Genomic DNA, 27,787 nt, shown 5'->3' with positions numbered 1-27,787 from the left:
CCGCAGAGCCCCCCTAGCTCCGTCAATACAAATGACCCTTCCTTATTTTATAACGCATTTATTATAATCTCTCCTCCATACATGCTGATGGCCTGTACAGTCGTAGTAACATCCGGATTTGCTTCTTCCACCAGCAAGTTTTTGCCGCGCGCACCCCTTAAGGGGCCCGCAAACGGACGCTCGTTCACACATAGCGCCGTGAAGTATGCAACCCGGGTCTTAGAACCCCCGCTGGGAGGGAGGAGCTTTTCGATCTCCTGGGTGCACGTAGTTCGAGTTTCTCACGTCAGGGCAGGTGTGCTAGTGTCGCTCAAAGGGTGGTAGGGGAGGTACGAACCGAAGGTGTTTGACCTGATTCAGAGAAAAATACAAATACAAACTCGTGCTTTGTCGCCAGCTGATACAGTAGCTACTTCAACTTTACTCGCGCATTACAAATTATAGGCATTATACCAATTATTATAATTTTTTTTAAATTATAAAAAAATAAATTTTTTAAAATAAAATTAGATAAAATATTGAAGTGCTTTATATATTTTTAAATTTCATTAATTAAATTTTTTATATTATTGAAAAATGTTAGGGCAGTCGGATCGAATAAAATATAAATTTTTAATGTTGAATTTTATTGGTTAAAATTTTTTCTACATGTTTCAACTCAACTAATATTACTGTTTGTTAAATTACCAAAGGGTCCGCGAGCTTTTTTATTTTTACGCGGAGTTTTATCCAAAGATTCTCTTGTCCGTTTGCTGTCACCTGCATCGGAATTATGAGCAAAATTTGGCTCCTTTGTACAGTCCTTTTTCTCTAATGCTTTCAAAATATAATTAGGTTCTCTGATAGGCAAACCTCTCCGACGCATCGGATCAACTATTTCGGGCAAAAGACAACATTTGAAAAACCGTATAAGTTTTGGTTCCATTTTCGTTGAGTAAAATATTTTGTCCCTTTTTATAAATTCATATTTAATAAAAGGAGCCCTTTTTGTGTAAACTGCAAAAATACAAACCTCTCGGTTTGCATAATGCAATTGGCTCTGAATTTGATAATAATACTTATGATTTTTGTCAAATTCAAACTTTGGGCTACTTTTATTTTTAGAATTTGTTCCCTTTTTTTGAGACACATTTGAGGACTTGACAATTTTCCAGCAGTTAATTTTTCGTTCTAAAATTCCCTGCTCGGGTGACATATTTTGTGCACTGAAAGAACATTTGATTTCTACAATTTTATCATCATCAACAAGGCCATCAGGACTTGCACCTAAAAATGGATATTCCTCAGAGCAAAGGAAAAGACCAGCTTTTTCAATTTTGATATTTAACATTTTTTCTAAAACATCTTTAGCTTGATCCTCATTCTCTTTACCAAATTTAATACTTTTTACAACTGAAAGATCACTGTACAAAATTTGCTCCACACGAGACCTACAAAGAGTTGTAGCTCTCATTTTGCAGGATTTTTCGCACAACCACCTTGCTTTCTTTTTAGATCTCTTTGCTCTTGCCATAGCAGACCAAGAGGTGTTTTCTTCCTGAGCGTCAAAAACGCACTGAAAATCTCGTGGCTGAACTCGCGCGCAGTGCAATCATGTGAAAATAAATGTCTATTGCTTTACATTGTGTAAAAAAAACTTGGCGCCGAAAGTTCAGATTTTGTGTGTGTCAAGGATTCTGTTTTCATACTTTTCATTATTTAGAAGCAGACAGCAGACAGATTAGTCCAAGACCTACTACCAAGAAGTGGTTTTACACACAATATAATGCCAAATTCATGAAAGGTGATGAGGTGGAAACAAGCGCGGTCAATGTTTACCTACAGCAAATTCTTAAAATCCGGAAATCTTATTATGTCAATGCTGTCACGGGGGGAGAGAGGTTTCACCCACTAACAATTCAAATAGCATAATCAACGCCGCAGTGTTTTTCTTTATTTTATTTTGAACATTTATTTTTTATTCATGCCTATCCCCACAAGGAATATAAAGTATATAGCCGCAGTATATATCCTGTATGTATGTATTGTATGTATATATGTATTATTAAATCATAACATTTTAATAGAGACAATTTATAAAATAATTTTATTTCTTAAATTGTCTCTATGCTTTATTAATTTTTTCTATTTCTTTCTTCATCAAAAGTTAATATCCAGCAGACTCTAATTCTAACACTTGATATGGATTTCATGACAAATTGAAACGGGAGAACCTCGTGGCAAAGTAAAAATTAATAACTTTGATAAAAAAATTTTAGGACAACTCGTCCCAAAAGGCGACCTGGGGTCAGTTTTCCATTCTATTTTTTTTTTCTTGTACAAAAAGCTTCACCCGGTTTAATTTTTTAGGACTCCGGAATTAAAAATTTTAAAATGAAATATACAGTTCATAAAATTATATTAATTTCAATTTACATTCTAATGAATTTTTTGAGGGGCAAAAATATTTGTTTCGTTGATGCTATCGCAATTTGTAGCTTTGGTCGACTCGAAACACAGATTTACTCGAAACCATGGAACTCGCGACAATACTTCCACCGCAGGTAAAAATAATTCATCCCTTTCTACCTGCGAGAAAGAAAAATAGAAAAAGCAGCAGCAGCAGAAGGCTGAGCAGAAGCTCGAGTGGGGGAGGAAGAGGGACAGTTTTATGCTTGAACGCTGAGGGCGCCAGCGACACAGAGGCTAGCGAACAAAGATTCGTCAAAAAAGCAGTAAAATGTGCTCTAGTAACCTCAAAATATTGGTACTTCTAGTAATCGGAACTAAAAATTTATTTTTAAAATTCATATTTTAAAGAGTTGCGCTAGGGGTTGGTTTTTGTAAATTTTGCTTAAACTGCTTGGTTACGGAGCTATAATGCTCCAAAGTAACTAGTTTTTCTGGGAATTTTAGAAAATTTTCAAAAAACATTTTCGAAAAAATAGAAAAACCAACCTCTAGCTTGTTTCTTTATCTTTCTAACGAGGTATAACTTGTCCCATATACTCAAATAATAAGTTTACAAAAGTAAGGTTCCCAACACACTGCGCTGGGGTCTGTTAGCGGGCCTCTTAATGCATTATGCGCGCGCTGCGGGGATAAGCGCGGCCAAATGAAATATTCATAACGCGCGCGAGTAAGAGCGGGACGAGTAAATTGGAACCAATAACTCATTTCCTGATCAATTGGAATATTTTTACGAGTTTTCGGAGAAAAGCCTCTTATTTGCATTTTTCTTTATGCTGGCGGAACTAAGAAGGGGAGAGTTGGAGGAAATGAATTTCCCATAAATGGGATTCAAAAATTATGTTATATGCGAGTAATGCGAGAAATATATGGTTTTTGTAAAATGATTAATTATTAAACCTCTCATATTTTGACATTTGTCTTCTAATTTTATATATTATGCTACATGATAAAAAGAAAGCGGAAGATAGGTGCAGAGAAGAGAGAACTCTTAATTCAGTACCAATTTAATTAGTTGCTTTGCCATCAATAGCTATATTTTAATTACTTTATACAATAAAAAAACGTATGCTAATTGCTGATGAAATCAACTTTCTAGTAATTAAATCAACATGTAACAAATATTATGGCAATTTTTATGAAAGAAAATATGAATAAAAAAATATAAAAAGAAAAATTAAAATTAAATGTCATTATAAAACAAAAAATGATGTATGCTAAATTGTTAATTAAATTAATAATATAATTTTTTTTAATATAAATTTTAGAACTCTGGGACCTGCTAATAAAGATTTGGTTCCTTTCACGGTCCCTTCAACAGTTCTTCTCTAAAAAGGAAGTAATAAACTCAGCACTGTTTACAAAACACGTCACTTCTTTGCTCTCACAGTCCGAGTGTCGCGCCGACGCTGCCATTTTAAATTAATAGAGTGCAGTCCAAGTTAATGAATTTACTCCTCCTTGAGTGTTTGGATAAAATGTCCAATAAAGAAAGGGGCGCGCGCAGTTCGTTTTATGTGTGCTGCTGTCGTGGGGAATTAAGACTTACACGCTCGCTTTCGCTCTGGACTGCCGCCGCGGGTGACTTTTTCATCTGGCCTAGACCGCAAATGGCAGTGGCAAGAGCCAAAGCCAAAGGGCTGTGCACCGACTGCGATGAAATGAAGCGCAGAAAAGTAGCGACCGAAGATGAAAAATACATAACAAAAAATAACTGGCAGCCGAACAAAACTCATCGCAGCAGGGCCGTGCACTTTGTTGAAAGTGAGCGCCACGCCCCACTTTGTTGACCTTTCCCTTTTATTCTTTTGACAAAGCCAAAGCTCTCCTCCAGCTCTTATATTGAAACCGACGACCCTCAAACAAAATCTCTTTCTCTCTCTCTAGGTTCTGTCCAAAGTGGTTGTGAAATGAATTAAAAAGCACCCACAGAAACCCACGGAATTGCTCTTTCGCAGGCTGCCGTGTGTGTTCTCCTTTTATGTAATTAGCAATTGCCTTGACGGTCCCTGCGAGCAAGAGAGAAATTTATTTTTGGATTAATCTCGAGTGAACCAACAAACACTCCACGCTCCAAAGACCGACACTCATTAATGAAAATTGCCAATTTTCGAAAATCTCCAAACTTTTTGCGTTTTCTTTGTGCTGGAGAAAATTGCAATCCCTTTATTCCACGCTGCGAGTTTCAAACATTAATTGGAACTTCCTCTCGCACCCAAGGGCAATCCGCGTGCAAACGAGGATCAGATTTCTCTAAAATCACGCGCTGTGAAAAATGTTATTACGAGAGAGCTGCGCACTCGCTCCGATTGGCTTCATCAGAGCTGCCGGCTTTCATCTAATATTTAAACATTCGAAAGGCCTCTCTCCGCACGCCTAAATTAGAGCCAATTGTTGCTGCCGCGCTGGTAATTGGAGACGAGAGCTGCGAATCATTAATATTTCATATACGGGTTTACCCCTTCCTCCCGAGCACCCTCACAGAAGGCATTAATGTCGCACCTCTATGGTTTCCTTGCACGTCCTTTGACGGATAATCACAATGTTTGTTGATTCGCCGCCAAAGAACTTTTTTCGTCTTTGATAATTATCCTGTATACGAACTTTGGAACAAACAAGTAGCTAGAAAAGAGTTGAAACATAATCCCTTATGGGCAGATTTTGAGCAGTCAAACCACAGGATTCCGTTTATCTTCTATATTTCACACTGTAAAACATTATTACAATCAATATCTTGTCAAATTTAAAATTAATTAGAGAATTCTTAAATCTACATATTCAAATTGGCTAATTTGTGAATCAAGTTTTGGACATTAAATAATTGTTCAGCATGTAGAATTTATACATCATTTTAAAGAGAAATTATTCAGGATTAAGAAAATCGTTATTTGAATGAACTTACCCCTAATTTAGGGCATGAAAACGGGGGTGAAGAATTCGCCTTTGAGGATGGCGAAGTTGCTATGGCAACAAACGGTTTGCGAATAAACAGACGGCCGGCAGGGTGTGCCAACCTGAGAGATTTTACAACACAGGGCGCCACAGGAGCCCCCCGGGGTATGACCGGAGGTCAGGGTTTGGGCGGAAGAACAAACTTAACTCGACGACCGTACCGAGTGAACACGGGTGCAGGAGAGTTTTTCACAGCGGGTGACGAAGAGGTCTCAACTGGCTCGGGCGCTGGTGGTGCTCGAGTGGTCTCCGTTGGTGCTCGAGTAGGCGCCGCCGGTACTGGAGTGGGCCTCGGAGAACAAAGGGTTGCTGGTAAAGCAGTTTCTGGCTCTGGTGGCAGGGTAAAAGCAGGTTTCAGGCGGTCCTTAGAAACGACCATCGACTTATTTCGAACCAAAATTTTGAAAGTTTTTTCTCCTCTGGACAGGACTTGGTGAGGGCCTGTGTAGGGTGGCTCAAGAGAGGCTCTCACTCTGTCGGTTCGCAAGAAAACACTGGGGGCGGTTTCAAGCTCTTTGAAGACAAAAGTTTTTGGTGCTGCATGACGAGAAGGTTCGGAGGGTTGGGCCGTGACAAAAGTTTCTCGAAGAGCGCGCAGGAGCTCAGGAGTGTCCAGATCAAGGAACTTTGAGACATTGAAGAACTCTCCTGGAAGACGAAGGGTCTCGCCGTACACCAGCTCTGAAGGGGTGCAACCAAGGTCTTCGTTGAAGTGGCAACGAAGGCCGAGAAGGACTGTTGGCAGGCTTGAGGTCCAAGTTTCATCTTCGTGGCACATGATGGCTGCTTTCAGGGTACGGTGTAGGCGCTCCACCATCCCATTTGACTGTGGATGGTATGCAGTTGTGCGCACCAGGCGAACACCAAAGAGGGAAGTGAATTGCTTGAAAAGGTCACTTGTGAACTGTCGTCCTTGGTCTGTGATGATGGTTTCAGGACAGCCAAACCGAGAAATCCAGTTATTGAAGAGCGTCTTGCAGATCAGGTCAGCCGGAATTTCGGGAATTGGGAAGGCTTCGCACCATCTGGTATATCTGTCCACAACTGTCAGACAGTAGCGATTTCCATTTGAGGGTGGTAGTGGTCCAACAAGGTCAATGTTGAGGACAGCGAAGCGAGACTCAGGTAGAGGCAGGTGACCAAGGGGGGTTCTCACATGCCGAGTAACCTTGCAGGCTTGGCAGGACTGGCAGGATTTGGCCCAGAGGTTGATGTCCTTGTTTGCACCTGGCCAAATGAACCGACTGCAGATCAACTTGGCTGAGGCGCGCGCACCTGGGTGGCTCAGAGAATGAAGTTGGTCGAAAACTGGGCGCCTGAAACTTGGTGTGAGATAAGGGCGAGTGCTTCCAGTTGAAATGTCACAAAAAATTTGCAAATCTGATCCAGGGATGTCAACTTTTTCAAGATTTAGTGCAGATCCATTTTCCAGCAGTTTTTTCAATTCAGGGTCCTTTTCCTGCTCCCTGGCCAGGTCCTCGAAGTGGACAGGTGAGGCTGAGATTTTGCTGACCCTGGAAAGTGTGTCCGCGACGACGTTCAGCATGCCAGAAATGTGCCGGATGTCGGTGCTGAACTGGAAAATAAAATCAAAGTGACGAGTTTGGCGTGGAGAGGAAGTGGAGTTGCTCTTTGTTGCTGCAAAGGTAAGAGGCTTGTGATCTGTGAAAATGGTGAAGGGTCGAGCCTCGAGCATGTGCCTGAAGTACTTCACAGTCTCGTAAATTGCCAGAAGTTCTCTGTCGTAAGGACTGTATTTTTGCTGCGCAGGTGAGAGTCGCCTAGAGAAAAATCCAAGTGGCTGCCATTCTCCATCAACCTCCTGCTGCAAGGCGCCGCCCATGGCGAAGTCGGATGCGTCGGTCACAATCGAGAGAGGACAATCTTGCTTGGGGTGGGCGAGGAGAGTGCAGTTTGCCAGAGAAGACTTGCAGAGGTGGAATGATGACTCTGCCTCAGGAGTCCAACTCAGTGGTGCCTTCTTCGTTTTGCCAGAGGCCAGGAGAATTTTGCTAAGTTCTCTTTGGTCCTTGGCAGCTGAAGGGAGAAATCTGTGGTAGTAGTTAAGCATTCCCAGAAAGCGTCGCAGCTCCTGGACGGTGTCTGGTTTGGGAAAGTTGGTGATGGCCTCAACTCTCTCTGGAAGTGGCTGAATTCCTGCTGAAGTAATCTTGTAGCCCAGAAAGTCAACTTCAGGAACGCCAAACACACATTTGAGTGCGTTCAGCAGGACGCCGTACTGGCTTAGGCGCTCAAAAAGGATGCGTAGATGCTCGGCATGTTCCTCTGGAGTTCTTGATGCAATGAGCAGGTCGTCCAGGTATGGAAAGACGAAGGGCAAGTCTCTGGTAATCTCGTCAATAAAGCGCTGAAAAGTTTGACCTGCATTACTTAGCCCAAATGTCATGAATGGGAACTCAAACAAACCAAATGGAGTAATAATGGCTGTCTTAGCAATGTCATCAGCGTAAACTGGAATTTGGTTGTAGGCCCTGACAAGGTCAATCTTGGAGAAAATTGTACAGCCTGAGAGATTCTGAGTGAAGTCGTGGATGTGTCTGATGGGGTATCTGTCAGGCTGAGTGCGTGCGTTAAGTCGAACGTAGTCTCCGCAGGGGCGCCAGGTGCCGTCCTTTTTGGGGACCATGTGTAGGGGTGAAGCCCAAGGACTCTTGGAAGGACGACAGGTGCCCTCGGCCATCATCTCACTGAAAATTTTCTTAGCGGCTTCGAGTCGTGCTGGATCAAGGCGGCGCGCCCTGGCATGTTCTGGTGGACCTGGAGTGGTCAGGATGTGGTGCTCCACGGCGTGTTTGACTTCCCGTTTTACTCCTGCAGGCTTAACTAATTCTGGAAAGTTCCGCAGAATGTCGAGAAAAATGCTCTCTCCAGTGATGGCAAGAACGCTTGGGATTTCCGTAGTTGTGGAAAATCCGGGTGCTGCAACATTTGTCAGGCTGTCGAGGAGCTTCTTCCTTTTGACGTCGATGGACAGGTCAAAATAACTGAGAAAGTCGGTGCCAATGATTGGACGGTCAACATCAGCAACAATAAAGTTCCAGGTAAATTCTCTGCGCAGACCTAAACTCAGAGTGAGGGTTGTGGTGCCGTAGGTGCTGATAGATGTGCCATTTGCCGCAGTCAAAGAAAGTGTTGCTCTTGGTCGGGACGTTTTGACTTTGGAACGAGGGAAAACGCAGACATCAGAGCCAGTGTCGATCAGAAATTGATTTTTGGAAGTTTTGTCTGTGACGATGATGCGGCTGGGTGGCGCAGAGCGAGCGGCTGCCGCGCCTACTGCCCGCTCTTGGAGTTTTCCTGCTTCGGGGTGGCCTTGGTGCAGCCCTCCGAACACTTTCGAGCCTTGGTGCCAAAAGTCCGATGGTAGAAGCAAACTCCGTCAATGAGAGAGTCTCCTCTGGAGCGGCTTCTCTGCTGCCTGGTTCTTGATTGGTTGCGCCTCTGAGGGCGTGACCTTCCTTGGGCCACTGCGTAGACCTCACATTTCTCAGCGAAAAGAGCATCCAGTTTTTTCTCCAAAAATTGCATGATGTCCTCGGTCGTCACTGTTGAGGAAACTGCGTTGACTGATGGCTTTTGTCCAGCCATTGAGAGCGCAATTTTGTCTGCAACCTCTGCAAGCTGCTCAAGAGGGAGACCAGTCAGCGTTGAAAGCAGAGGACCATACGCTGGAGGCAGTCGATCAATCCAAATGGTCCGCAATGCGTCTCGTGTCATGGAATTTCCAGCAAGGCTTTCCAAATGCCTGAAGAACTGAGCTGGAGTTTTATCACCGATCTCGGCCTGAGTGAGCAGCTGGCGCAGCTTTTGGTCATTGGTGGGTGCGAGTCTCTTGATGACGGCTTCCTTCAAGTAGTCGTACTGGCCACTTGCAGGACGAGCACGAATAATATCTCTCAGCTCGACGTGGGCCTCGTAGGACAGGTTGCTAATAACGTGAGCATATTTAGTCTCTTGGTTGGTAACTTTGGCCAAGTGGAACTGGCAATCGGCAATGTCAAACCAAGCCTCGGGGTCATGTTTCCAAAAAGTCGGGACTTTCACAGAGACGTGATGTACGAGTCCCTGCTGGCTTCCATTAATTCCCTGCTGGCTGAGAGAGAACTGCGGCTGTGGCTGCTGCTGTGGCTGTTGCTGTGGCTGCTGCTGTTGCGGCTGCTGCTGTTGCGGCTGCTGATTTTGTGGAGGAAAGAGAAACAAGTTCCTCTGTGGAGATTCAAGCTGGCTGCTTTCGTTTCCGGCTTCCATTCTGATGTGTTCGAATGTCGGGTAGTCACCAGTTATGGGCAGATTTTGAGCAGTCAAACCACAGGATTCCGTTTATCTTCTATATTTCACACTGTAAAACATTATTACAATCAATATCTTGTCAAATTTAAAATTAATTAGAGAATTCTTAAATCTACATATTCAAATTGGCTAATTTGTGAATCAAGTTTTGGACATTAAATAATTGTTCAGCATGTAGAATTTATACATCATTTTAAAGAGAAATTATTCAGGATTAAGAAAATCGTTATTTGAATGAACTTACCCCTAATTTAGGGCATGAAAACGGGGGTGAAGAATTCGCCTTTGAGGATGGCGAAGTTGCTATGGCAACAAACGGTTTGCGAATAAACAGACGGCCGGCAGGGTGTGCCAACCTGAGAGATTTTACAACACAGGGCGCCACACCCTTTTCAGCCCGGAAAGGGAGGCTACATAATTAATTAATTTTTTTAATGTAATTAGAACCTGCTCTTGCCAGCCAAGAGAGTGAAAAGACGTTTTTAAAGGATCGTATAAATAATTTGAGTATACAAAACGCAGGGTGGCTTTTCAGACTTTTCAGAATCGCCCCCAAGCTGAGATGAACAAAACACGGCCGGGCGCGTAAATTATAAAGGGGTGCAAAAAAGCAGACGTGCTACAAGACGGGTAATTAATAAGGCGTGGATAAACCGACGCCCATACTTTTTTCTCTCTCATGACGGATAGTGCGTAATTACAAGTCTGTGAGAGTGCAGATGAGGCCGAGCGCCACAATTAGGAGCCAAATTAGAAGGATTCTCAAAGCCCGGCCCAATTTTCAGAATTCAATGGCATGAATCTGCTTTTCTCAAAATGTTATTCAGACTGTTTGTTTGCTTTGTATTCTCGTGTGGCGCCAATTCGAATTTCATTTTTGAAAACGAGAGTAAAAGCAAACACAATTCCCGGCCGTTAGTTTATATTTCGGGCACGTGGAACGTAATCAAAGGTGCTTTTAGCGCCCGGGTAAATAATATTATACAAATTGTACGTTGTAATGGGAGAGTGTTTGTACCTGGAGCTAATTAAAGGGTGACATTTGCAAAACCTTAAGGAACGTGGGCGTGAGAGGTGGGCTGAAAACTTCAACAAGAAAAGAGAATTCTGATAATATTTTTACTGCAAATAAAGTTTAATCCACATAACAAGGAGGTCAATTTTGATTGAATATTCAAAAGGAAGAGGCAAAATCTATTCTTTTAATCCAAATTAAATCGAGCCACAGCAATAAATAATAATCTTAATTTTAATCTGATCTCTTAAGAAATCATAAAAACTTTCACAGAAAAAATGTTAATGTTGGTTACATTAAATTTTTTAAATTTACAAAATGAAGTGAATTTTATAAATAATTACCAATTGCATTTTAATAAAAATAATAATGACCCTTTAAACCACTTTAAACTATGATTCTTTTTATTCTCCATAGAGAGATAATAATCATTGAACTTTAAATTTAAAAAATCTTTTGATTAGTCAAAACAAATTATTTAAAAAATTATGAAAATATCCCCAAGAATATGAAAACCTCACCAACAATAAGATAGATTATGATATTGCGAACAATTAATAAATATTAATATTATAATTGACAAATCTCTCACTCTGAAACCACTGTCAGGTTATAACAAGGAAATCACTGCAGATCAAACAAATGTCTCTGCTCTATTATTATTTTTACCGGGCGTCTGCAAGTGAAAGAGTGGCGACCATTACAGCTAATGGATAAGAATGAATCGGCGTGCGAATCGAACGCGGTCACCTAGCCACAGATGAAGCGGCCAACCGCACACCCACCGCCGTTTGCCGAGTGTTATTCTTCACGAGTGCAGGATAGAGAAAGAAAGAAAGAGGTGTCGGACGTAATGTGTGGTGGTCGGCGCTCGTTGAGCGGCCAGAGATGGAAAAGCGAAAAGGCTCTTCAATGGCCGGATGAGATTTTTCCGCCGTCGATCCATCAGTCTTGCTCCGAATGCAAACACTCCAGGGTTGAACATAAATAAATGAGCAGAGATCGCGGTCGGTCTTGGCAGCAGCGCGCAAGGGGCCGAGCTTGTTTTTGGTCTCGCCGGGATTTGGATTCTGCATGAACATTTCATCTGCTCAAATAGACTCGGGGAGCTTTTGACGCGAGCATTCTATTTAGTTACCTCAATCCCGGCGCCACACCCCTCGCGATATTGAAACGGGAGAAAAAATCTCGGAGCTGAAAGGGATTTGAAAAATTAATTAGAAAATTTGCATTTGGCAGGTTTTGAATAACAGCTATAGAGAACAGGGGAAATGTCCATGCTTTTAAATTAAGTGCAGTTTACAGACTGCAGTGAAGGGCCGTTACGAGCTACACATTGAAGATTATTTCAAGAGGGTTCAACGAAGGTCTAGAGATAATATTATGTATAAAATTGACAGATTACTAAAAGGAATTTTTTTGAAGAAAAAAAAATTAAGAATTGCATGTGTGTGACATTAAAAATTAACTGATTTTAAGGGCAGGTTAATAAATAAGTTAGAGAAGATAATATTTTATAATATATTTTTTTAAATTTTAAAATATATTTTTTTTCAAAAGATTTCATATTTAAAAATTTAAATTTACAAAAATCACTTAAAAAAAAACTAGGAAAATAGAAAAAATCGTACAAAATGTATTGTTGCAATATTATAAAAAATAAATTATAATTTACGCATAATTTCAATAGCTCTTATCTTAAATTGAAATGTTTGAAATGTGTTTTAAAAAGTACATAATAAAAAACTGAAATTCATTCAGTAAAGTCTTTCTAATAATTTAATGCTGAACAAGACCATACACAGAAACAATGAACTACTGCAGTGGGCTAATTAAAACCGAGTGACCCGGCCACCAACGACGGCCATTTCAAAAGCGGAGGCTTTCCGGGCCAAATTTGTGCGGCGCGACGACAAAACGGCCTTTCCGACTGTGCCATTGGGTCTGCTAATGCAAATTAATTCAAACGGCGGGTCTCGCCGCGTGCTCAATTTTAATTAACTCTCAACAGCGTGTGAGAAGGTCGCGGAGCAATTTACGTGCCCGAAATAAGAATCGGCGTTGGCGATTCTTATACTCGGGAGGGCCGGAAGGTCGTCAGATTTGGTTAGTTTTGGGTCACAACGCTTCGACGCACACCGGCCAGGGCCACCGACCGGTCTCGGGGGATAGGCCGCCCTGAAACGCAACATGAAATATTATAGGGGTTGACACATGAGCACACAAACTCGCCCGCCTTACATATGTATACGTCTCGCGCGTGTGCACCCTACTCGCGCGGCCCATACGCAAAACGTACCTTGCCAGAAATAAATAGCAAGGAGCGTCTTGCACGGGAAAACTTTTTTCGCACCCCAGCTGTGTGAATAATGGTTTTTGTGCCTAAACAAACGAGCCGAGACGCGTCACCAACGTTTGTTTTTCGGCCACCGGCGTCCATTGTAACCAATTTTGCGTTGGAAATTTGTCAAAATTCGTGTAACCTCACATTTTTTTCATACTCATTTGGTTTATTATTATTATTATTATTATTATTATTATTATTATTATTATTATTATTATTATTATTATTATTATTATTATTATTATTATTATTATTATTATTATTATTATTATTATTATTATTATTATTATTATTATTATTATTATTATTATTATTATTATTATTATTATTATTATTATTATTATTATTATTATTATTATTATTATTATTATTATTATTATTATTATTATTATTATTATTATTATTATTATTATTATTATTATTATTATTATTATTATTATTATTATTATTATTATTATTATTATTATTATTATTATTATTATTATTATTATTATTATTATTATTATTATTATTATTATTATTATTATTATTATTATTATTATTATTATTATTATTATTATTATTATTATTATTATTATTATTATTATTATTATTATTATTATTATTATTATTATTATTATTATTATTATTATTATTATTATTATTATTATTATTATTATTATTATTATTATTATTATTATTATTATTATTATTATTATTATTATTATTATTATTATTATTATTATTATTATTATTATTATTATTATTATTATTATTATTATTATTATTATTATTATTATTATTATTATTATTATTATTATTATTATTATTATTATTATTATTATTATTATTATTATTATTATTATTATTATTATTATTATTATTATTATTATTATTATTATTATTATTATTATTATTATTATTATTATTATTATTATTATTATTATTATTATTATTATTATTATTATTATTATTATTATTATTATTATTATTATTATTATTATTATTATTATTATTATTATTATTATTATTATTATTATTATTATTATTATTATTATTATTATTATTATTATTATTATTATTATTATTATTATTATTATTATTATTATTATTATTATTATTATTATTATTATTATTATTATTATTATTATTATTATTATTATTATTATTATTATTATTATTATTATTATTATTATTATTATTAGAGTCAGGCCAAGACAAAGTCTTGTTGGGCTGTGCCCTTTATTAGTGGTGCAGAATACACCACCTGATTAACTTTTTATTCTTTTTTTTCTACTATATTAAAAAATCATTATTTTTTGCTGGCATATCCTTATTTTCGTCCACGCGATGATGACAACAAGCTGAAAACTAAAAACGAGAGAGAAAAGATTGAGAAAGGATGTGGATAGGTTGGGGTTGGGGAAGGTCAGATTTTGATATTTTGTAGGTGTTAAGGATTTAATGCATAATCTTTTGATACATTAATTATGTTTATTTTTATATTTTTTTGTGCTGCAAACTAAAATTAAAGAAAGTTTTTTTTTTGGGGGGGGGGGGGTAAATTTTTGTGTGTGCTGGAACAGCAATTTGTTGTTCAGTTTGGAATTAAGGGTTGATACCATAATTTTATGTTTTCTTTAGCCGCATTAATTGTATTAAAGTTTTTAAGCGGCAAGCAATTTGTTCCAAAGTCGCGGCATAATAAATTCCCACGTTCTTTCATCAAATCTATTCTGGCTAAGAAGCATCATTGATGATATTATAACTAATTGCCGATTTTTAAATAATTTATTAGTCACCGCGTAATAGCAATAGACTTCCAACTCAGAGTACGATATTTGGTCTTAATATACATATTTCGTTGGAATTTACACATGCTTACATGTCAATATATATACTTATAAATGCACAGTGTAAGATTGGAAGCATAATTAAGGACCGGAATATATTAAAAGTACTTTTATGTAATATTCACTTATAAATTTTAATAAAAATTATATAATTATTACTATTTAAAAAAATATTTTAAATAAAATTTTGTTTAAAAATATTTAATATTAAAGTTATAAAAAAAGAATTTTATTTACTTTACAAAAAAGTAATTTGTTTATTAACAGTTATTTAATCATCTACATGCCAAGCAGGTCCTAAGTTCAAATTTTTTAAAAATTAATGAAACAGCTATTTTTATGCAGGTTCAGAAATTTTTTAAATGAGTAAGTTTTGCATCCCAAAACGTTGCGTTTGGACCCAAGGAATTTGCTTTGCAGCTAATAACAAAATGCCGCTGAAAGTAACACGGGTTGAGGGATGCGTGTGTTTGCGTCAAACTAAATAAAACTGCCTTTTGGGCTGAATTCTGACATGGCAACATCAACAGCACACAGAGGCAGCGCGCGCGGGATAGGATTTTCCCTCAAGGCTCGGCTTGACATTTTCATTCCAGCGGCCTAAAATTCCATACATTCACGTGGCACCGCATAACTGGGTGCCAACTTACTATACACACGCGAAATTAAAATCACGTCTCGTCGAAAATTTCACGTCAGGTTCGCTGAAGGCCAATTAGGACAAGACGGGTGGAGAGAAAATGGATACGAAGCCAAATTGAACGCGAAATTCAATGCGCGCGCGATTTGCTCTCCACTCTTTCGCCCGATCCTTTTTTCATCCGCCCGGCGTCTTTCCGACTGCAATTTTCAGCCACTTTCGCAACGAAGCCTCTTGATTTCGCGTTCGCTGAACTCCGATCTCTTTCTCGTGTGCCAATTTTTATGGATTTCACGCGAGCAGGGCAGAAAAGCTCTTTTCCCATTTCCAATGTATAAAAGTAAAAAAGAGGGAAAGAAAAAGAACGAGTTCTTTTCACCAAAGGAGAAGAGGGTTTAAATTGAGCGAGTCTGTTGCACCCCATCAAATAAAATCGGTGTGTATTATTTATATTGGATTTGAACATTTGAAGAGACCAAAAAATGTTCTCTCCTGTCAAGCTGGCGTCCATCTCGTGCTCATTTTGTTTCTAATTTGACTAATTCACTTCTCAAAGTAGGGCCCGAACGCATTAATTAATCTTTCTTCGCCACCCCCTCCGGCTGCCCAGCATGAATATGCATGGCGAAGATATGAATTTCCTACGTGTTGAAGTATCGGGGGTGAGAAAGTTCTAACGAATCTAGTCGCTAACACCTCGTGACGTCCCTACGCGGCGAGGAGGATGATTGACAGCACGGAAACAATCTCTAAATTACATTTAAATTAAGAAGGGTGCCGCTGTTTTGAATAATGCGCCGTGCCGGCCGAGCTAGTGTGTCATCGCACTTGTTTCCCTCTCGCCTAGAACCCTCTCCTTCCATTACGTGAATAGTGAGCGTAATCAGAGTAGAGAGAGAGGCGCGCGGCAAAATTGCTTTGTAATAAGGTTGTGACAAGTTTTAATGAAGCAGCCGAGTGGTTTTTACACAGCATGCTGGATTTAATAACACGTGAAATTGATTTTCTTTTTTCTGCTTGTAATACTCGCAAGTTTGCACAATAGTTTGGAGAACTTTCCACGGTGCTATAAATTTATGATGAATATGTTGCCAAATGTATTTAATTTCAATAATTATTATCACAGAAAATAATATTACCGTGTATCAAAATGAAATTTGTTAAAAAAAAATTATTTTTAATTAAAATTAAATTTTGAATTACTTCTGATGATTAAATACAGATTAATGAAATAAAACAAAAATGTCATTTATTTTATGAAAACTCAATTTGTTACCTTAATTCTGATTTTTTTATACTGAATTTTTCAAGTCAATATAATAATTTTTTTAAACCAATTTTGTGATTCTTTTATAAAGAGTATTAAAAAAATTCATTTTGCATTCATATGAAAAAGATTTTTTGAAATTATTTTTTCGTCATTTTAAGAATCTTTATTTGAGGTAAAATTTTGTCACCTCGGAAGATTCAAACGCTGACGCAGTTGAGAACTAAAGTTTATTGAATATTTATTGATCCAACCGTCAGGTCTTTCTGCACAACAATGATTCCTGTTTACCACCCTTTTCGCTGCCTCTCTTAGTAAATCGCAGGCCGCACACGGCGTGGCAAAGACTGATCGAAGATCGGCCGCGTAATGGCTCTGCGGGCGTGTTGCAGTTTGAAAGAGTTACACGGGAAATTAACATGTCATCATCACGAACGAGCCGCGCCCAGCCGAGCTTTTGATAAAACAACAACGCGCGCGCCATTGAAACACGAGAGGCTGCTTTTTGCGCGTGGTTTGGTTGTCAGCGTGGGTGGTTTCGGCCGCACTCAAAGCGCCATCAGATTTTAGCAAAATAGATGCGCGCCACGCGGGAGGCCTAGCTCTTGTATGTGCGGATGATTGGCGTGTCACCGCCAGCCCGCTACACACACAAGCAGCTTTTTTAATAATTTCTCGTCCGGAGCGCCCACCCTATAAACCTTTCCACCGACGGCTGATTAATTTACTTCGCCAGACTTTGACAGGGGGTTTCGCACCGAGCATATTGCTGAAAGTTTGTAGCTCATAAAAGACTTCTGTCTGAAGTGCACATTGACAAAAGAATAAACGAATTAAATACTAAAATCTAATTTTGAACCATAATTCACCAAAAGAGAATTAGAATGCAATAATTACCATTGAGATTATTCCCTGTGAAAAATTGGAAAAATTTTAAGCGACATAGTTAGAATTCGACAATTATGGGCACATTTAAAGAAAAAAATATTAGTAAATCATTTATAAAAAATTATAAAATTACAAAATGAAATAAATAACATAAATAATCTCAAGTTTTTAATATAATCTTATGATCAAAACTATAATGAGCATTTACTATTATCTTTTATTATAACAGTTTTAAATTGATTTACAACAGATTATTATATTTTATCTCTTGTAGGATTTTTTTTTCAATTACAAAAACAAATGATGGAAAAGATCAATCGGTATAATTAGCAGAAAATAGGATAAATTAATGCTGTCAAATAATTTCAGTCTCAATGCGAGATAAATTATTGAATTTCCTGTTCCAATCCCTCTTTGCTGGTGCACACGGTTTCCTCTCTGTCTCTGCTGTGATCAGCGAGCTGTCAATGGCAAACTTTCTTTTTTATGTGTAGAGAGTAGCGAAACAAAGCAAAGGACCTGGCCTAGGTTCGCGGGGGGTGCGATTGCCCGCGGCCGAGTAATAATCTGAATATGTCGCTGCGGGTGCGTGCGTCCGTCTTTGCTCTCAACCAGCCTAGCTCCCTTTGTATGTATCATTGCATTACACGCACATATTGCTCCCCTACTGCGAACTGTAAATGCGTCATATATCTTTTGACTCAATTGCAATTGCTCCAGTCATCAATATCAACTCAATATGTATAGAGACATCGACGCCCCTTTGTGCGTTTTCAAAGAGAAAAAAATATAAGAGGGGTTTTAAACAATCTTTCTCACGATCGGCATGAAAATTTATAGCTTTCATCGCCAGATAAATTCGTTTTATCAAACGATGAAATAATAATTCCCTTTTATATTATAATTCCATATTTCAAATGATCAAATTGAAATCTGCGTTGAGGTTGAAAATTCAAACTGAATTTCTGTGGCGAGCGGGATTTACCAACAACCAACAGATTTTCGAGAGTTTGTGATTTGAGCACTGCGCAAATAAAACGACCATCAGCAAAACAAATAATTTTCACAACAGAGCGCAGCATCCAGTGCGGCCTCTTTTGAGCTCGGCTTCTCTCTCGTTCCGACGCAATTAAATCAAATAATATAAAATATCTACTGGCTCGCCGCTCTCGCCATTCATTAAACTTTCAAACGGAATAATTGATGTGTCCGCGCGCGCCGCAGAGAGGAAAAATCGGTTGCAAAAAAACAACTTGGTAATTGGAGAGTTTGTTAAAACAAGCATCGTCGTTAGCCCGGAAAACAACATACTGCTCTCCGGCCAGGGAGAGACAAAAAAAACAACACGCTTTTGCTTTTTGGCAAGAATTTGAGTACAACTTGCCTGAGGGTTGGGAGTGGGTTGATTCTGCCGACGCGAGGAATGTCGCAAGTTGATTAAAATCGTCTCATCAAAGAGCAAATTAATGATTATATTTTTTAATATGAAAACTTTGGCCGCGCCTAATTAATAATCGGTGAGGCTTAATTACAAAAAGGCGACATATTTTTTGAGCAGAAAACACGTCACAGGCGAATTCCCTGAAAGTTTGCTCGTCCTTTATGGGCGCAGACCCCCTGCTTCTCTCTTCTTTGGCTGCTCCTGCCCTGCCGGCGATGAAACCGACTTCAAAGAGACTTGCCGGAAAAAGCAGGCGGAGGGTTTTGGGGGTGGCTTTCGCTGTGGTGGAGCGAGATAAGCATCTTTTTCGACTCCCCAAACACATATGCCGCCGCATCTCTTCCATCATCTCTTCTCTCGGTATGATGACTGAATTTTGCAAATCGGTCTCGGTGAAGAAGAAGGAGGCAGATTAAAGCTGTTGCATGCGGGTTCACTGCAAACCGACCGCTCGTGGCTGTTTGTTATTATTTTCCATTTTTCATCAAAATATGTAAAAGAGAGAGAGAAAGCAGAGAACACATCAAAGCTTTTGAATGAATCACGCGGCTGGCGCGCGCAGATTACACCGCTTTTGTTAAAATGTGGGTAGGAGCCATTTTTCGCCGGCTGTATTTTGAAAACGGCTACTGGGAAAACTCAATCAATGCTTTTTCCCAAACAAAGTACAACATTAATATTTGCATAATCACCTAATTACGATCATTTTAATCAGCCCATGCATAGTTGGAGATTGATGCACTTTTCAGTTACATTGAGTTTCTCATATAAACTCTTAACTCAATTCGATTTTATATATTTTTATTAACGTTTCCTAATTTTCCTTCCGTCGGATATTGCATACATATACTTATATTGAAGATCCACTTAATAGTTTAATGAAATTTATTATAATTAATGTAAAATTGACAAAATTTAATTATTTTTTATGCTCAAAAAGTATGCTATAAATTATATTATTTATGTTATATATATAATTTAATTTTTTTTTAAATATAAAAACATGTAAAACAGAGATTAACGTAAGTGAATTTTCAGTTTAAAATTACTACTTATTACAAAACCTTCATAAATGGGGAAAAAACAAATTTTCAAAAAAATTCAACGTTTCATTTACACTTTTGCTAATTTTTTCTGCCTTTAATTTCAGTTTTTTCTGAGCCCTAGTTTTGAATATTACCCGCCAGCACAGGTACACAAAATAATTGGCCATTAATAACGTTTATTTTTCCGTGCTGCATTTATGGCGGTGAGCAAACAAATAGTGGTTTGTTTGCTTTTATTCGGCGTGCGAGCGGCGGTGGAATTAATTTGAGTCGCTTTTTCCCTCTCGCTCCTGTATATGCTGGTTTTGCACTGCTCTCCCCCGAGGACAAGCAAAGAGACATCACGTACGTGTAATGACTCAGTGGTGCAGCTCCTTATAAATGCAACACCAGTTGATCGTTTGCGTTTTAACGAGCGGCATGATGCATTGCTCCTTGAAACCAGCTTAATTATTCAGACGTGTCTGCGCAGCTGATGGCAATAATTCTCAAGAGCGCGTTCGCAGATCTCTCGCAACGACACTTTCCAATTAAAATCGGCCGTAAATCAGCTGCCGTCCAATTTAGATAACAACCAACAAGTGGCTTGTAAGTGGCAGAAATCTCCGCTAACAGGAATAAAAAAGATCGCTCAACTCGCAGAGATTGGCGAATAATGAGAGCTATACTCAATTCAATGAGTTGTGAATCAGGTTAAGTCAATCAAATGAAAGGTTCATGGAAGCTACAAATTGATTTAAGATGAAGCTCCATCATACTTGTAATACAGACCTTTAAATATAATTTACTAAATATGTATAATTCTTTAATAACTCTATGAATCTCAAATGTTTTAAATTATGACTTTTTTTAATGATAAATGAGGCTTTCATTAAAAAATCTTTTGATATTGATCAATCAGATTTATTGAATAGTAGACAGAGAGGCAAAAAGAATTGAATAGCCCTCACGCTTTCCATTTTTTCGCCGTCGTATTTTATTCATCGCCAAGAGGGAATTCACAAAAGCGATATATATATATTTTTGTCTGGCGAAAGTGTTGCGAAATAATGAAAAAAGGGAAAAAGCGTTGGTCCGTCGCGCATGCAAAGCAGGAGTGATTTTTCGCTCGCTTATAAAAAATTCATTTTGCGCCGCGCCAGAGAGTGCGTGTGTTGCGAATTTGCATAAGCGAACATAAAAAGTATTTTAAGTTTTGCATATTAGCCGAACCTGTAACCGAGCAGAATCTCTGCCCTTGCTCTTCGACGAGAGAAAAGTAGTGCGTGTAAGGAAGGGACGCGCACTCTGAGAAAAGAAAGAAGTTTTCCCATTATTATGCAAACGCCGCCCGCTTTTTTAAGTAGGTCTGGCAAGCGGGGTGACGCGTCCGAAAGAGAATGGAGCCAGCAGGGTGTTATTCGCAGGAAATAGGCTGCCATTTCTTCTCGTCTACTTCTTTTTTCACCTGATGTGCGCCGCGCCCTCCGCCATTATGCATCGCTGGAGAAAAGACACGTTCTCTTTCTCTCTCTCTCTCGTTCTCCAATAAAAAGTGCGTGTGATACCAGCGCTCTACATTTTTAACACTCTTTAGTGCCTCTTTTGAAGCGCTTTATTTATCTGGTCTCGAAAGTGGAGCAACAACAAAAACGGCGAACAAACAAAAATATACTCGGAACATTTTTGTGCGTCCCAGCTCTTTTGTGATGTATCACTTGTCTCGCTGCGAGTGATAATGCTGAGAGCTGCCTGAGTGCCAAAATGAATAAAACAATACGCGTTGATGGGCCGTGTTTTTCAAATCGTGCTTTTTTGACATGCAAAAAGGGGTTGTCAGTCATGCCAGCCAGTGTGTTGGCTTCAAAACTTCGCAAAGTCAGTTTTAGATAGTACTTCTTCTTTTTGGAGGATTTGAAATGTATTTAAAAAAAGACCTTTACAAACTGACGTTGAATTTTACATTTAGCTTTTTGGCTAGACTGGATATTATCTTTTGGTGCAAAAAAAAAAAAGGAAATATATAAATAAAAAATAAAAGTAAGCGTCAAAAATTTTAAAATAACTTTTCCATTGTATTATCAAAATTTTTTATAATATAGAGCATATCAAAAATAAAAAATGCTCTGGAGTATAATTTTATTTTAAAATTTTCAAATTTTAAGTTATAGTTAATACGTTTATTGTAATTATATTATTTGACTGAATTTAAAAAAAAAGATAATAATTATAAAAAGAGGCTAAAAGCTATTAATATAATAAATAATCTGTAGTGATCATTTGTAAATCTGACACCCCTCTAATTTCAAAATTCCTACTTCACTGTTAATCAGTTAATAATTTGTTGGAAATTATATGATCATATTTATTGAGATTTTTAGGCAAACTCATTATTTCATTTATAAAATGAAAATTTTGATTGAGGTGCAAAAATTGAAAAGAAAATCATTTTTCAAATTTTTGCAAAAAGAAAAAAATAATAAATGATTAAAAAGCATGGAAAAAATCAAGCTTTGCCTTGATTTTAATAACTTTAATGGCAGCTTTATGCCTTGCCTGCGTCAAAACGTTTTGCAAGCCTGTGCAAAAAATAATCCGTTTAAAGTATATAAAAAAATCATGCTCGTGCCGACACTGAAAAATGGTGCCAGCGATGAGATTGGCCCGCGAAAAATATTCCGCGAAATGCAAATCTCGGCACCGCGCGTTCATGCACTGCTGCTGTGCGAACTGAGCAGGGCAGAGGGCAAAACAAACTCCGCAGCAGCGCACGGGACCGCAAAACCGCCACTGTGTTTTTTCGCCGAGCTGCTTCGCTCGCCAGGCAGGCCGTAGATATGGCGGGCGGGCTGACTGGGAGCGCACACATCACCAGCAGTTCAAATAATTATACAAAACCTCCGGCTGCCAGGTTCTGATTACTGAGCCACCGCCGTGCGCGCTTGCTCGCTTTTGTAAACACAAAACCACGAGGGATGAACAAAGCCCGAGGAGGAGGACGGAATCAATCAAACTGCCTGGCTGCTGCCGAGCTTTTTAATTACCGAGCTTCGGAGGAATGCCAAATATTCTGTTGTGCGGTTGTTGTGTATTCATGATTACTCAAATTCAAATCCACAACATATACAATCGTTTCGCATCAAAGAAGATTGAAACTATAACTCATGTTGAGATATCGTCAAGTCTCAATTTACATAAAATTATTAAAAATGCATAAATTATCTCTAAATGTGGAGTTAATTACAAAGCAAATTTAATATTCAGTTAATTCAAAATTAGAACATAAATTATATTTTTATAATTTATGTTTGAGAAACAAGTTATAATCCTGCACAATAATTGAATTCTTATAAATATAAATTGTAATTTTACATTAACATCTTATTAATCCAAAATCAAAATTTTTCATATATTTTTTTTATTATTATTCTTTTGCACACAGTGGTGCAAGTTATATTTTAAACTCGCACAAAATTTACATGAATAAAAAATATATATTTGCAAAACTTATGCAACCTGCCTAGCATCTGAGTAGACGGGTTGCATAATCAGAACATTTTCTACTAGATCACTCCACTGCCCTGCTTTTAAATGCTTCTCCAAACACCCGATATGCCGACTAGGAATGCAAAACAAATTCCCAAGTTCGTTCAACATTTCACTCGAACGGTGTTTTCGCTGCTCGTTTCAGGTGAATACCACGGCTTGGAGCTGTTGAATGGCGGCGTCGGTAAGGGCGGCGGCACCCAGAGCAACGCACAGGCCGCGGTTTACGGTGAGTGTTTATTTAGAAATTCCTTGCCTCTCTTTATTTCTCATCGCGTCGTCATATATCCCGGAGCAATAAAATCGCTAAGGGGGTTCGGAAACGACTCCTGCATGCGCTTCTGGGTAAATAAGTTATGCAGTAATTGAAGTGAACGCCGATAATGGTGGTTGAAAACGGAAAACGCGTGCCGGTCTGTCGGTCGGTCTAAGACGGCGTTGTCTATTATTTACGCCAGTGCAAATTGAACACTGGTTGAGAAAGAGAAGCCAGCAAGAGAGAGAGAATCGGTAGAGGACTGCGCGCGCCAACTTGCAAGAAGAGAACCTTTTCCTCTCTTGAAACCCAATCTCAATGTTTAATGAGCTCCGTCTCGCGGCGCACCCCATTTGCTTCTATACCAATACGCCGACTGGGATGCAGTGTCACAAACTACCATCATTGGATCATTGTCATATAATCACGAAAGTTCATAATAGCCAAATTTAACACCTCAATTTAAATTTTATGTTCTTAAAATAAAAAAATAAAAATTAAACAAGTTTTTACTTAACTTTTCTCTATAAATGCTTTATGATCAAAGTTCATTATGATATTTGAATTGTAAACTTAACGTTTATTCAATTATATCAGAAGAGTAGAATATCAATTTTTTTCCCAAAACTTACATAACAATTATAAAGCCGACTTAAATACTGTTTCCTATAAACTTCAAACTTTTCTTTCCAACGATACAGTCTGTTTTTCGCCGACCTCTAGCCAATCCGGCCAGAGTGGAGAGAGAAAGCGAGGAAAGGCAAGTAAACGACCGTAATCATCAATATGCTCTCGACTCCCATGTCTTTTTTCTCGCACCATGAACGCGCGGTTTGTCAGCGTCTCTGCCTCATTTCTTCACCATCGGCAATCAATACGTCCGCCAGCCCTAAATGGGCGAGCGCCGAGGAAAGCTGCTAGGGCCTCTCTTTCCTGCTTCATTCCGAGACCGAGGGCAAACACGCGCCGTATATTATATACCTTGGCCAACGCACCAATTTGCAAAAGGAAATTCCTTCTCGCTAAGCCTGCTCATTTAAAAAGGGAATTTCCTCGGGCAACTTTTCCTACCGAGCACAAAAGAAAACGAAATATTCCTTCCCTGTACAATGCAAAACTTCCACCTTTCCTGGGGGGCAACCGAAATATTTATCTATAAATAATAAGTTTTCAATGGTAGCGTCCTTCGACAGTGATTTGGCCCGGAAAAACTCACCGAGCGAAAAATCCTTTCGCTGCCGTCACCGCACGCCAAAGCTGATTCGATTTCGACAAAGCCGCTCTGCCATTTTTGCTCTTTGACGTCGACGGCTGATTTATTATTAAAATTCGAAACCGATGCGAGAGAGTGCGCCTCACCTGCGCCGTCAAAGCTCATTTGCCCATTATCGAGAGTTTTAGAGCAACCGCCCGCGGTGATTTCGATCAAAAGAACTTTCCTCTCTTTCGAGCACAAAACAGATTTTTGCCGCTCATTATGAAGAAGATTCGGTAGCCTCAATGAGCTTACCTTATTTATAAATAATATTTTTGCCTTAATTAACAAAACCTTCGGGCCAAGCATTGTTAATTCTGGAAATAGTAGGAAGGGTTCTCCTTCCCCTTATAGCAAAGGTCGTTTTAATCAGCGAGCCAACTTTAATTCGTATCATGCCCAGGTAGGTTCCCAAGTGTAATGTCGGTCTTCATGCTCTCTCGTAATAACGTGCGGCTTTCTTCTCTCGCGAAAAAAGGACCCGTGTCGGATCTCTCAAGGGCACTCGCAGCAAGAATTATGGCATGGTGGAAATTTGGCTCTTTGCTGGCGCACGCTTTCAGAGTGGATTGTGAAATGAGTGTTTCTTTTCCACCTCCAAGAAAGTTCAACAGCTGAATATATGGGAGGTGTGAATGTTTCATCTTCTGCAGTTGAAATAAAATCTGATTTTTTTTATCATTCATGAGAATAGAAAATAAAATGAATAATATTTTAACAAAACAGTTTATATTACAATTATAAATAAAACTAATTAACTGTTAAAATTAGACATTTTTTAATTTTTATTACAACAAATGCAAATTTTTACTGCATGTTTCGATGCTGCATTTTTCAATTTTATTTAATGTGTTTTCTAATCAGCTCAGTTGCACAAACCCTTTACGTGCATGTAATTCGCCTTATCTCAAGAAACTTAATTGCCCACTGCACTCGTGTATCGCAGAGGATCTGCTCTCTCAAAATTAATTAAGCCCAAGTATAAAAAATAATTGCGGTCCCCCGTCGCTGGCGGCGCCGGATCGAGTACTCTCTTTGTCGCGAGAGGCAAAGTGCAACGCGTATTTGCATATAAATGGAGTGCAACGTGCTGGAGAAAATAATAAAAGCCCCGCCGTGGAGATGAGTTGATGCCGGGGCGGGAAAGGAAAGTTTGTCTTGAGAGCTTCTCTCTCCAGCGCTGCTTATCGCACCTTTTGTGCTTTCGCGTCGCATTAGACGGGCATTGTGGGTCGTGATTTACTCTTCAAGGGTTAAACAGCAACAGAGAGCATTCATCCTCCGTGTAAAGAGGAGGCCGCCGAGCTGATGGATGGGCAAACATGTGCATTCAATTATTATGCAAAACACCGAGAGGAAAACAACGCTGGTGTAGTTTACGATCGAGAAAGGCAGTTTTTGCACTTTTACAGCTACAGGTGACATGAATAGTTCTGAATTGTATTTCGCCCCAGGTTTCCCTCCCAAGAAATTCAATATTCAATATACACATGCGAAGCCCCTTTTCAGCGGCTCGCAATAACTAAGCTCCGAATTCTGCTTTTGATCTCTCACTTGAGACGCAGGTGAGATATTGTTTCAGTGTACGGAGAGGGCTTACATTATTTTCACAAATAATACGCGATGCCACACACTTCGGCCAGGAATTATTTGTTGTATTGATTCGACACTTGTGCCCATTCGAAAGCCATTATTCTGGAAACATTTCGAGAGAACGATGAAATATTCACGCGGTTGAGAGAGATGGAGAGGAATTTGATCAATACAAAATTTCATAGGCCATTGAATAATCCAATAAATGCACGGCGCATCAGGCACATCAGCAGCTAATTCCACCCCATCATCATCATCCAGCGCGTTTGTGTTTTCGCGGCCGAGTTGAATAATAATAATTTCCACCGCCCGCTGCGCCTGCAAATAAAACTAAACACTCTCTCACGTTTGCTCTGAATATACATGCATGCAAACACAAAGCACGCAGCAATAATGTGTCACTCCAAACATTTCGGATAATTTTGACGGCGTAGTGTTATTGGTCTCGCATGTGCGTGTATGTATGTGTATTATTTCGTGTCTCTCTCCCCTGTGTATGTCGTTGCAATGAATTTATTGGACCAATTATTTGTACCGAAAGTGCTGTAATTATTGGCCACTTGTGCCGAAATTGCGTCACATTTAGATTAATTTACAGCTCTGCTAGTTTTTGGTCCACTAATTAAGCCGCAGCATCAATTACTAACTTAATTAAACAGTGTATTCAATTGAAATTTATTAAATTAAATATTATTTTCAATTTCCGCTAGAATAATAAGAGAAATTCCTGCGTAAATTTAAATAAAAACATTTCTAATTTGAAATTTAAATAAACTGGTTAGAAGAGAAAATATGATCACTTCTTATATTTTCCTTAAATTTTCAGAGCTAAAAATTTCCCATGTCATATGCAGAAAATTATAATTTGGAACTTAATTTAGAATTTGAAATAAAAATCCAATGATAGTCAAATAAAATTTTATCATCTGATTGAGAGTGGTTCATGCAAAAGAGTTTTTATTTATTTTGATAAC

At 38.5% G+C, this 27,787-nt stretch overlaps 3 protein-coding genes across 9 annotated transcripts in view; 1 reads left to right on the top strand and 2 right to left on the bottom strand.

The window, feature by feature from the left end:
* The window catches only part of LOC132202951 (teneurin-a), a 322,154-nt gene that overhangs the window by 183,866 nt on the left and 110,501 nt on the right, over positions 1–27,787 (top strand). For all 7 annotated transcript variants that reach the window (XM_059630319.1, XM_059630318.1, XM_059630313.1 and 4 more), the window contains one exon: positions 23,855–23,938. In XM_059630319.1, coding sequence (XP_059486302.1) covers positions 23,855–23,938 — 84 coding nt within the window. The remainder of the gene's footprint in view (positions 1–23,854; positions 23,939–27,787) is intronic.
* On the bottom strand, positions 311–1,453 carry LOC132203286 (uncharacterized). Its single transcript, XM_059630947.1, has 3 exons — positions 1,128–1,453; positions 853–950; positions 311–351 (listed from the first exon to the last, which is right to left on the bottom strand). The coding sequence occupies exons 1-3, from the start codon at positions 1,451–1,453 to the stop codon at positions 311–313; spliced, it is 465 nt and encodes a 154-aa protein (XP_059486930.1).
* Positions 8,695–9,676, bottom strand: LOC132203421 (uncharacterized). The gene has a single exon (XM_059631203.1). It carries the CDS (start codon positions 9,667–9,669, stop codon positions 8,695–8,697), a length of 975 nt encoding a protein of 324 aa, XP_059487186.1. The 5' UTR covers positions 9,670–9,676.

This window comes from Neocloeon triangulifer, unplaced genomic scaffold, assembly GCF_031216515.1.
Source record: "Neocloeon triangulifer isolate White Clay Creek 2 clone unplaced genomic scaffold, ASM3121651v1 ptg000017l, whole genome shotgun sequence".
Taxonomy (NCBI): Eukaryota; Metazoa; Arthropoda; class Insecta; order Ephemeroptera; family Baetidae; genus Neocloeon; species Neocloeon triangulifer.
This window is presented reverse-complemented; position numbering and strand designations above follow the sequence as displayed.

Coding starts and splice junctions, on each gene's coding strand:
- LOC132203286 (XM_059630947.1), bottom strand. CDS start 1,453: ATGAGAGCTACAACTCTTTGTAGGTCTCGTGTGGAGCAAATTTTGTAC. Junction 951..1,127: donor ATTGTCAAGTCCTCAAATGT/GTCTCAAAAAAA, acceptor ATTTATAAAAAG/GGACAAAATATTTTACTCAA. Junction 352..852: donor TGATCCGATGCGTCGGAGAG/GTTTGCCTATCA, acceptor TCTCTGAATCAG/GTCAAACACCTTCGGTTCGT.
- LOC132203421 (XM_059631203.1), bottom strand. CDS start 9,669: ATGGAAGCCGGAAACGAAAGCAGCCAGCTTGAATCTCCACAGAGGAAC.